The sequence below is a fragment of the Silene latifolia genome, chromosome 9 (genome assembly GCF_048544455.1).
Source record: "Silene latifolia isolate original U9 population chromosome 9, ASM4854445v1, whole genome shotgun sequence".
Classification (NCBI taxonomy): domain Eukaryota; kingdom Viridiplantae; phylum Streptophyta; class Magnoliopsida; order Caryophyllales; family Caryophyllaceae; genus Silene; species Silene latifolia.
In genome coordinates, this window is record NC_133534.1 from 30,802,573 (window position 1) to 30,815,048 (window position 12,476).

Below are 12,476 nucleotides of genomic sequence, written 5' to 3' on the forward strand. Positions count from 1 at the left end.
CGAAGTTAAATATGAAAGACTCCTTATATTCTGCTACGGCTGTGGGATTTTAGGTCATGGAGAGAAAGATTGTGACGAGGGGCCATACGAAGAAGAGGAGCTTCGATTTAGCGAAAGTTTGAGGGCTTCGCCAAGAAGGGTGCTGAAAACTATGGCTGAGGTGGATCATCAAAAGCGAGGGGTCTGTACGGGGCTTTTGAGGAAGAGTAGAGGAGAAGTGAAGAAGAGGCAGTTTCGAGTATGATAGTGAAATTACAAAGTATCTCTATTAAAGCAAGGCCGAGAGTTAGGGAGAGGGAGGGATACAACGAATGGCGTCCTAAAAGTATGGGACGAAATGATGAATTGCAGAAGGGCAGGAGTGAAGATGTGAGGGGAGAAGAAGGGGTGGATAATGAAGAGTACGTTGAGATAGTACGGAACTCGATGGTAAGAGAGGAGATGGAGCAGGGAAGAGGGGTCAAAACTGTCAGGGCTGAGCAGAAATCATGGATGTAAGTTCATCTAAGGTGGAGGTTGAGGTCGCTCAACCCCGCCGGGACCAATGAATCTCTTACGTCTCAACTGCAGGGGGCTGGGCAATCACGCTACAGTTAGTGGACTCCGTAATTTATTATGGAAAGAGGCCCCCGCTTTGGTCTTTCTCTCCGAGACCAAACTTGGCATTGAAGAATTTAGGAGAGTTCGGGCCAGTTTTGACGAGTATGAGGGGATGGAAGTGGATAGTGTTGGGCGATCAGGGGGTCTTACTTTCATATGGAAGAAGCACGTTCAATGTAAGTTTAGGTCGGCATCGGTTCATCATATGAACTTTGAAATTACGGGTGAGGAAGGGACATGGAGAGCTAGGGGGTTCTATGGGTGGCCGAGTGTCACAGAGAGGCATCTATCATGGGAGTTACTTAGGGTGTTAGGTTCACAATATAATGACCTATGGGTGTGCATTGGGGACTTTAACGAGGTGCTATATGCGACGGAAATGAAAAGGGGAGTGCACGCACAATGGCAAATGAATAACTTTAGAGAAGCCGTTGAGGATTGTGGATTTAGAGATGTCGATTTCGAGGGCTATATGTTCATATACGACAATGGACAGGCAGAAGAAGACATCAGAGAAAGACGGATTGATAGAGCTCTATGCAATGAGGCTTAGGCCGACTTATTCCCGAGGGCAAAGCTTACCTATCTGGAGCGTGAATGGTCAGACCATGCGGCCATATTGCTACGGCTAGTGAGGAGGAATAGAGAGGAGCAGGTCCAAGGTAAGCTTTTCCATTTTGAGCAGGTGTGGGTGGGAGAGGAGGGGTGTGAAGGGGTGGTACAGGAAGCCTGGGAGGGTAGGGTATGTATTTGGTGGATTTATTAGCTTGATGTGCGGAGGAATTACAGAAGTGGAAGGAAGTTAGTATAGGTAAAGTGATGCGGGATTTAAAGAAAAAGTGACGCCGTCTTGAGGTTTTGAATGCTGGGGGAAGGTTGAAAGGAGCTTTTAAAGAGAGGAGGGGTTTGGTGAAGGAGATTGCGGAGTTATTAAAACAAGAGGAGCTGTTTTGGAGGCAAATATCCCGTGCAATTTGGCATAAGGAAGGAGATCGAAACACGAAGTATTTCCATAGGAAAGCTAGTCAGCGCAAACAAAAGAATCATATAGCAAGGTTGGTTGATAATGAAGGGCGAGGGTGGGAAGGACGGGACAATATTTCCAAGGTGGCGAGGGAGTACTTCGAGGAGATTTTTGCTACGGGGCATCCGAAACAGTTCGAGCACCTGCTAGATGGTGTGGATGGGAGGGTTACAGAGAGAATGAATATGCTCCTTTGGTGTGACTATATGGAGGAGGAGGTTATGACCGCTTTAAATCAAATGCATCCTTTGAAGGCTCCTGTTCCGGATGGTATGAATGGGCTATTCTACTAAACCTATTGGCATATCATGGGACGCTCGGTGGTTCGAACGGTGCTGGGCATTTTGCGAGGAGCACCATTTCCGGAAGGTATTAATAAAACTCATATTGTTTTAATCCCAAAAAAGGCTCCGGATAAAATGACTGATTTTCGCCCAATTAGTTTGTGCAATGTTATTTATAAATTGGTGTCGAAGGTCTTAGCTGATCGACTAGTCATCTCACATGACTCTATGGCACTTGAACTTGCCATCAATCGCATCACACTCTAGTCACTTCGAGTCATCACCTCATACAAGTGACAATGGGCGAATACTATGTTAATCTGGGTTCACTTTAACGGGGTTCAATACTGTCTCTACAACCCGTTTGGATGTAACAAAGTATAAAAGGATTTTTCAGATTTAAAAACTCGAACGACAAATGTGATTATCATATGAATAGTCAATACCTGATTACTACTTCGTAATTTTATAATCCATTTTCATCTTATATGTAGTTATTCATCTCAATGCAATTGAAATGACATATGACATGACTAATCATGTTAAGCCCAGGAGAAGGCTTTGGTTAGTAGGTTTTATCAACTTCTTGTACCTTACTCAACCTTACTACATACTCGTTTTCCTTTGTAATGTATACATTTGCATTACAAAACTTTCTGAGTACGTGTCTAGATCCAATCAAGACATAAGCTTTCATGCCTTAAAATAGCTCCCACTGTTTTCATAGTGTGTGGGACTCATCCTTCTTGCACATCCCATGATTGCAAGTGTACTCAATTTCCATTGTAAATATTTCTCATTGTTCTTTATTGCCTAGAACGATTCTAGAAAATCTATTTCTTAACTAACATAGCCATAATGGTATCTTAACCATCCTAATGTGTTTTGATTATAGTTTTGTCGGAAACCATGTGCAATCTCAATTGTCAATTGTCATTTGTGTAACACCCTTACACAAAATTTCATCAAAAACACTTTGCTTTACATCCTTAATGCTTCTGCAAGCACATAAGGGTAATTTTTATGGCTTACTTGGTAACTATTACTTAAATTCGATTTGAAACAATTCATCATACTCAAAGTATATGAAGTGTTATACATCATTACTCATTTAATTGATTCGGCAGCGGAAGCAAAAGGAATCAATCAAATATGTTCAATTTGATTGAACTAATCATGAATCTTATCAACATAAGATTTCTAATTTGACGCTAATATCCTGTGGATTTATCTCCATAAATCTAGATATTAAGATGTATTATAATACTCCAAAAGTCTTAAATCATTCCCAATGATCAATATGTCATCCATATATTAGACTAATTAAAATTTCCGTAACTCCCACTAATCTTCATGTATAAACATAACTTCTCAACTTATTGAGAAAAGTTTCATCACATGATCAAAATGTTGATTCCAACTCATTGATGTCCTACTTAAGACCCTCTCTTAAGTTTCACATTATCTTAGGATGGCAAGAATCTACAAAACTCAAGACATGTATTGAATACATTCCTTCTAATTTAAGAAGTGGGTTTTAGATTCACTCGCTATATGTATATCATCATAATGAAACACAATCCCTAAGAAGATCCAAATAGACTTAAGCATTTCAACTAGTGCAAAACCCTTTGCAACCAATCAAGCTTTGAAATCTCTCTTTATTAGTGCAAAACCCTTTGACACTAATCAAGCCTTTTATTTCGAATTTTCATGGCTCTAAGCCTTGTATTGAGTTGTGACTTAAACATTCTCATGTAAGTCATATGTCCATTACTTTCTAGAAGTAATCAACTTGAATCAAACGATTTCTTTGTAAGTTACAATCTATTTACTTTCTAAAAGTAACACTAATTCATCATCTTCAACAAGTGATGATTTTAACCTCCTAGGTTTTGAAGAAACAACGTCTTACACAAAACGTCTCATGTAGTAAAGAAAGACCAGTTTCTTGTGACATAACATTCTTTGTGGCTCTTGAATAATTTCTCCCACTCTGTCTTCTAGAAATAAACTTGTATTTTAGAAAGACAGTTTCACGAGCCACAAACCCGTTGTACTTGTGATTATAATAATGAAAAATGAGCATTTGTTTCTTTTGAAAACTTACAAACATGGTACCCTACCATTTCATATCTCATATGATTCGTTTTAGATTTAGTGGAAAAATAATTTAGACAAAATGATAAAATCCCCAAAAAGGATCAAGTAACTCAAAGTAACTTGATTGAAGTCCAAACCATATTGAATAGCGTTTGATTTCTTTATCCACCACACATTTATCCCATAATGCGTGCTAAGAGAGATTAATTTGTGATACTATATCACATTTTGTTTGGCTTATATCAAAGTCTTCACTTTGATAATCACATCACGACTAGATCGTGATTCTTTGAACTCTTTGAACTTCTTCAAATATTTCTCTATTTACCTTATTAAGTGAACACATTAGCGTCAACTTAAATCGTTGGTAAAATAAAATGATCAACCTATTTTGGATCAATGATTTAAAACCTCAATCTCCTTTTCAACCAAAAGGCACGAGACATCTTGCTTTGAATACAAGATACGCATATACCATTAACAATCTAATGGTTTCAAGAGTACTAGATAACTCTTTGCGTTCATCATTTGAGAATTTAAGTTTCATTCTTGGGTTACCAATTTGAGTCTTGCATCATCTACATGATATATCATTCTAGTTAGGTTTAGAATATAATCACGTTGATAATGGGCTAGCCATACATCAAATCATGGTGTATAGGGTCACAAAAGTGAAACCTCTTTTGTATCTTAACAAATTTATATTCTTATTTAGAGTTTTGTGCACTTAATAGTCACAATTAAGTACAACTCTAAACCCAAAAACTAGATTGAGTACACAATGACTCTATCTCTCAACATCATTGTTGCTAGTGGTCATATTCTAATCATCCTATGTATCAAATACAATGATGAAAACCACCACCGGTTTCTAATATCAACGAAGTAGTACTAGAAAAATTTATGTCAATTAAATAAACATTTAAAGAAGAAGGTCCTATTAGATGTCCCACAACTAACTTGTTGATTCTTCAATAATTTGGGGTAGTTTCCTTTTTATGCGTCCAACAATTAAGACTATGGAAACTTTATCGGTTGGGATTGATAGATTTAGTATCGTTATTCTCAATAACTTTACTTTTATCATAACTTTGTATCAATTCCATTATAATTTTACTTCTTTGAACCTCACCCTTTTCTTAACGGTTTAAGAGAATGCTCCCACTCATTTCAATGAGTCTTTGCTTGAAGAAGCAAAATTGAATTTCATGAAGACTACTCTTCAATTCATTTGTTTAGTCTTAAAACTTTCATTGAAGTGGTTGCGGTATTTTGGTCAATTTTGATTTCAAACAAATCTAGTTACCAAAATGATGTAACGTTTCAAAGTACTTAACTCAATTAAGCATATGAGAAACAATTCATTGTAAGTAGATATGTTAGTCAAGAATCAAAAAAACCTTTTGATCACGAATAACTTGTATCTATACTCTTCACAAGAGATCCTTACAATGGATAATACGAGGTTTTTAGAAGAAAAATTAAAATTTTGTCTTTAGTTACGATGTTTTAATGGAGATTTGAATCAAAAATAGAAATGATATCGTATATAAATAGAGGTAAAGAAATAGAACAATGTGAAAACGGAATAATGAAAACAAAACATTTATCGTTATAATAATACTTGTAAATAATTTAACAAGTAAAGCATTTATATAGTGACCTCTACCCAACTATTATAAATGATTCCAAGATACAAATTCATATTAACTTGGGCACGTTAGGGCCGATTCATCCCTTATCAATATAACTCGGTGGATTAACTCTTTAATCGATTCTACTTTTAGAACTCTTGGTCGATAAAATTACATTAATATTTATCTTTAGCCCGGAACACATGCGACTACGGTCACGAATACTTCCGTTGAGCTCAATCCAAATTTCGAATAAATGTATCCATGATCCAAATCCACATCAACTTGGGCACGGTAGGGCCGATTCATCTCTTATCAACATGAATTCTGTGGATAGACATTTATCACCAACTTCCCCTACGTACCAAGGTTTGTACCCCGGTAGGGCCGAGCGCACTCCCTCATGAAATAGGTTTTCATGGTTTCTACTTTTTGGTAAGGCTAAGTCTCAATTGTTTATTTTAGCGAGAGGTCATGTCAATTTATTATCTATCATGTTTTAAGTGAACTAAAGCGGTGAACTACAATAATTGTAATTGACACGGTCGAAATACTCGATTAAATGATAATGCATGTTTTAGTTATGGCGATTTAGCGATGAATGCAACATATAAATAAAATGCAAAGCATAAATAAATTCCTACTATGTCCTTCCTAAAATAGTAAATCTAATTAACTATTACATATTCGGAAACCAACTCCATTGGTCCCTTGAATTTCGGTTTTGGCACGCATCTCGAGGTAACACCGTCTTTAATGTATCGCCTTCTTGAGTGGCACCGTCTTCAAGAAACTCCGGAATAAATAAATTACATAACAAATTACATAATTTCCTATTATACATTTGTAATTAAAATAAAAATAAATCTATTAAATTACAAAACGGTGATACGAGATCACAATAAATTACAATCGAATTGATATTCCCATACATTTCGGGCAATATCAATTAAAAACTAAGGTCATACTAAGTAAAATTACATAAAATAAAACATGACAATCATAAATAAAATGCAGCATTATAATATGTATGAACATGCCCAATTTTATGCTAAATCACCTTTAATGAGCCAATATCGTATATTAAACGATTTTTACGGATTTGCGTGATTCAACCTTTTAAAATCACAATAAATTACATAAAATCATATTTATGCACAAGTTAATTACCCTAACCAGCTTAGGACTCAAAATTAGTCTCCACTAACATATTGACAATAATTAACTTATATTTCTTAAAATTGTTCATTAATGGACTCAAAATTACAAGAAAATGCCATAACTCCGATTAAATCACAAAAAATTCAAATAAATTCAAAATATGAAATTTTAAACTCATGAATATTCTGGAAAAATACCATGACACATAATGTTCAAAAACTTAGGTTAAAAATTTCAAAAATTATCAAGGAAAAACTATGTTGCGATTTATCGGATTTATCAAATATTATCATCAAAATATGAGAAAAAATATATTTATCAACTTTTCAATTTTAGATCTTAAATAGGTAATAAAATGCAATATGTGACGTTTTTCCTTAGTCATGAAGTATGTTTTAGCAATTATTCACTAATTAAAGTCACTATTTATGCTATTTTTCATCAAAAATTCATAAAGCATGCATAAAGACTTCATTATAGCCTATTATTTTACACACATCTTGTAACATTATATGTGACAACATACTAAATTTCTATGACCAGATTCGAAATATTTCTCATATTAACCTATTTTTCATTTAAATTCGATTTTTATAATGAAAAATCCATATTTCGAGCATAATAACTCATAAAATTATGAACATTTACAGGCCATCTAAAAATAATATATGTGAAAACATATCCAAAAACCACTGGAAAAATCGAAGTTTAGCTAGTTTTAGTCCGAAAATGACATTTTTATCATAAAATCACATTTTTAATGCCATTATTATATAAAATGAACAATAAAAATCCATAAATTAACCAAAATATCCTAAATACATTTTAGGATCATAAACTTTAACATGCATAATTGATTTTGTGATATATTATAATAAGCACAAATTTATATGTTTTATATCTTAATCGTATAACTCGGAAAAACTATAACCGATTTGCATGCAAACAACCTAAGGCTCATAATACCGCTTGTTAGAAATCTATATCTCATTATACTCAACATATTCATATATGTTTCAATTTAATTTAGTCATAAAATTAAATTAGATCTTATGCATGCAAACTTAAATTAAAAGAGAAGAAATCATCAACCCTTACTATGATAATTTCGGCTTTATGGGCACCAACAAGATCTCCTTCTTGTTAGTTATTGAGCTTTCCAATAATGGATGAACATAGATTCAAGTATAGAATATCTCCCAAAAGTGAATACCCAAGGAATACTTCTTAAAGACTAAAATAATATGATCTAGTATTAGGATTAGTCTTACTTAAAATTTGACACAAAATATTTATTTGTTCTCTTGAAATATTTCGGTCCAAGAGGAGGAGATTTTGTGGTTTTTATTTATCTAGAATTTTCACAAATTGTAGAGAGTATATAATTTTCTTACTCTAGAAAAATTATGATCTTGAATGAATGAATGAATCATCAAAAATAAAACTCCTCTTCTTTTCTTTTGTTTTGGCCAAAAAAAAAGGGCTTGGGTAGGTTGCCCAATATTTTTCATTTTTGCTCTTCACAAGAGACTACGCATGCAAGCCTACAACCTAGGGTTATGATTGTGTCTCCATTTAAAAATAAACAATACAATATAAACTATATACTCCCACCCTTATTTTCGGTTTTATGCATAAAATGGAGAATCCATTTTATTTTGTCATTTGTCAAATTGTGACATATGTGACATGTTATTTGACATGTGAATTTGTAATGTATTTTTAACATATTAAAAATCAACATACTCATAAAATATGTCATTTACAAAATCGACTAGTAATTCGTAATTACTTGTACCAATACTGTTTATCAAATTATAAATTACAACGTCTTATATTTATAATAAATTATTCATTCAATTTCAATTCCAAATTTTTTCGTAAAAAATAATTTTATCTAAGTAATAAAACAATTCAATTACTTAGACCATATCTAATATAATCGAATTACAATAAGACACGTTAATTATACTCACAAAATAATCCGTCAATTTTAAGCAATTTAATTAACTCGTATCGGCATACGATTAATTAAATAATCAATTAAGAGTATTTCCCTATAGGTATGACCTAAGGGGATCAACTGATCACCACCGTCTCACGACAGTAATGTCAAACTCTAGTCAGCCAATCATTACCGATATGTGTGGACCAGTTGACTGTAAAATTATTACATCCCACATGTATTCTAAAATGAGACTTAAACATGTGATCATCATGATCGACAGTTGTGATCGCATTATTGTCGGAGGACACATATTCCAACAGTATTGGGAAGCCCTTTAATCGGACACCCAATCTCGCCCGCGTTAGCGGCCTCTACTGATCGATCGTGGTTGTTTAAGTGCAAAAGTTGATAAAACGGTCTAAATGCCTGAATGCACATCCAAAAATGTTAACCTAACATGTGACCTTTCTAAGTTGGTTTGTTAATCCAAATATCAAGCATAAGATGTCATGTTGGATTTAGATTGATTTACATGTGAAAACGGAAATTAAACATCCATTTACCAAGTTCGGGTTATGATGCTTAACACGATCCATTTATTTGAAAAAGGGTGTCAAATGACAAAGTGTAAAAACACGTATACTTGTCAATCTGAACCGTCATGTATACGAGTTAACCGTAGTTGGGATCGTCCTAGACAAGTACCAAATCAGGACAGAACAGTGCCAGGAAGCCCCTTTGGGGCGCGAGCCTATTGGCGAGGTAAGGGGCTCTGCCCAGATTTTAAAATATGAAAACAGGAGCCTCTTGGGGCGCGAGCCATGGGGCGAGCCAAGAGGGCGTCTCCTAGTTGTAAAAAAGGTTCTTTAAAACGTTGTTGAAAAGGTTATTTAAAACCGTATTTGTGATGTATGTTTGCAAGCATGATTTACATGACTCAGAATAATTAATATTATGTTAGTAATATTCGTTGTCGGATTTGCAAGTTTGAAAAGCATAGTTTACAAATAAAAATGTAAAATGTTTGATTTGAACTAATCATGTTAAGTTCATTTCTTTGTAATTAGTCAAGTTTGTCATCGTGCTCGGATTAAACCGACATGGTATAAAGAACTAAGGATGATTATGAATTATGACTAATATGTTTGTAAACGTAAATAAATGAGAAAAATGGTAAATAAATAAAAGGGGGTTAAAATACCCATTAAAATGTGTTTAACCAATAATATCATCGAGTCACGGAATAAACTGTCGTGGTATAAAGAACCAAGGATGATTTTTATAATGGTCAAAATATGTTTATCATAAAATTGAATTAAAATGGTAAATAAAAGAAAAGAATTTCCTTTAAAATGTAATTAACCAATTAATATCACCGAGTCACGGATTTAACCGTCATGGTATTAAGAACCAAGGGTGATTATGATTTATGGTTAAAAAGTTTGTCATAAAAATAATTTGAAACATTTGAAACGGTAGAAACCGATTACAAATAAGAAATAAAATAAAGAGGAAAGACTAGAACAAACACGGATGAGTCTGACCTGGATACCTACATGAGGCGCGAGCCTCCCTGCATATCAAGGAGCTCCTGGCTCAGGCCAAAACTCTGTTTTGGCTCGTCTAACCTATATTTGAATCGTGTTATGCATTGTTCACTCTTATAGACTCATAAAAACAGTAAATACATGAAATAAAGTGAGTTGTTTACACCCTCAAACTTACGTGTATTGATGTTTGCGACGTAGACGACTTTAGAGACGGTTTTCTCGTAGCAACTACTCACGATCAATAAGTTTAAAAAGAGTGCCTTAAAAAAGGATTTTGTTTTGAAAATGAGTTGAAAATATGTTAATTAAAACATGTTGATTGATTAGTTGAGTTGGTCGAATGGGTCGGTCGAATGCACGACTACGGTACCAAACAATATGTGTAAGGCTTGTGTTTACGATCGGTAGGTCGTATACACGTGTCGATTTTGTGACTTAGGAAGTCAGGTCTAGAAGTTTAAGGGAGAAGGAGGGGGCGGACTCTCGCGTGAGTATTATGGTGTGTGATGGTGGGTATTTATAGAGAAATGTGGGATGTTAGGTCGGTTGTGTTTGCTTGGAGGCTAAGAAGACACCCCATTGAGGCGCGACAAGCCTGCTATGCAATGGGGTGCCCTGTCCTTTTCAATTTGGACGTGACCAATTCTCCATCCATTATTGATTTGTGGTAATCAAATAGGATGTCGTGTAACAATATGGGCATCTATAAGATGATTTTGGTGTTACTTGAGGTAGCTGTTTTGTGTGCTTGACTCGGGATTTGAATTTCGAGTCGGTTTTTGGCTCGGTGTCGGTTTTGACTCTTATTAGGGTCATTTTAATGGAAATGACATGATGAAAACATTCATGGCATTATTTTTGACATTCGAGATTTGGGTTTGTTGGAATATGTGTCCTCCGACAATAATGCGATCACAACTGTCGATCATGATGATCACATGTTTAAGTCTCATTTTAAAGAATACAATTGGGAAGTAATATTTTATTGTCAACTGGTCCACACATATCGGTAATGATTGGCTGTCTAGAGTTTGACATTACTGTCGTGCGACGGTGGTGATCAGTTGATCCCCTTAGGTCATACCTAAAAGCTAACACTCTTAATTGATCATTTAATTTATCGTATGACGATACGGATTAATTAAATTACTTAAAATTGACGGACGATTTTGGAAGTAATATTTACGTGTCTCATTGTAATTTGATTAAATAAGATACGGTCTAAGTAATCGAATTGTTTTATTGCTTAGATGAAATTATTGTTTAAGGAAACAATTACATTTGAATAAATAAATTATTATAAATACAAGATATTGTTATTTATAATTGGTAAAATATTTTGGTACAAGTAATTATGAATTACTAAGTCGATTTTGTATATGACGTATTTTTATTAATGCGTTGATTTTTAATATGTTAAAAATACATAAAAATTTTATGTGACATATGACATGTGAGAAATTAACAAATTGACAAAATAATGTGTAAAATGGATTTTCCATTTTAAACTAAATGGACCGAAATAGTGGGGAGTATTAGGAATATATTATGTTAATTATGTTAGTGGTAAGCATAATCATTTACCTAAACCTAGCCATGCATACCTAGTGGTTATTGTGAAGAGCACTTTGATCATGCATTGGGCATAAAAACCTCCCCCCTTCTACCCGGTTTTTGAGTGGAAGTACCATGGGTTTTTCCTCTAATTTTTACCATATACATTATATCAAATGTGATAAGATTCATTCATTCATTCATCATCTAAAAATAAGAGTTTTTAGAGAGATAAAAATCCTTCCTTTTCTCCCTTCTCTTAGCCGAAATATTAAGAGATCAAATAATACTTTGGTCAATTTTATACAAAATTAATATTGTTCTAGTAATAATAATATTAATTTTATTAAGTTGTTACTTTGGGTATTAATCCTTGGGAGGGATTCTCTACTTGAATCCTTGTTCATCCACTGAAGGAAGCTCAAGAACAAGTGAGTAGGAGAACTCACGTGTGCCCATTAAATCCGAAATCTTCAACGTAAGATGATGATTTCTTCTTTAATTTTATTATTGTTTGCATGCATAAGATCGACATTTAATTTTATGACTAAATTAAATTATCACATATATAAATATGTCAAGTAATGAGATATAGATTTCTAACAGAGTTGACTCGGG

General features: G+C 34.0%; 1 protein-coding gene across 1 annotated transcript; it reads left to right on the plus strand.

Moving 5' to 3' along the window:
* The first annotated feature begins 327 nt into the window (after window positions 1-327).
* LOC141600803 (uncharacterized) lies at window positions 328-1,153 on the plus strand. The gene is made up of 2 exons (XM_074421054.1): window positions 328-494; window positions 571-1,153. Exons 1-2 carry the CDS (start codon window positions 328-330, stop codon window positions 1,151-1,153), a joined length of 750 nt encoding a protein of 249 aa, XP_074277155.1.
* Window positions 1,154-12,476: the final 11,323 nt, after the last annotated feature.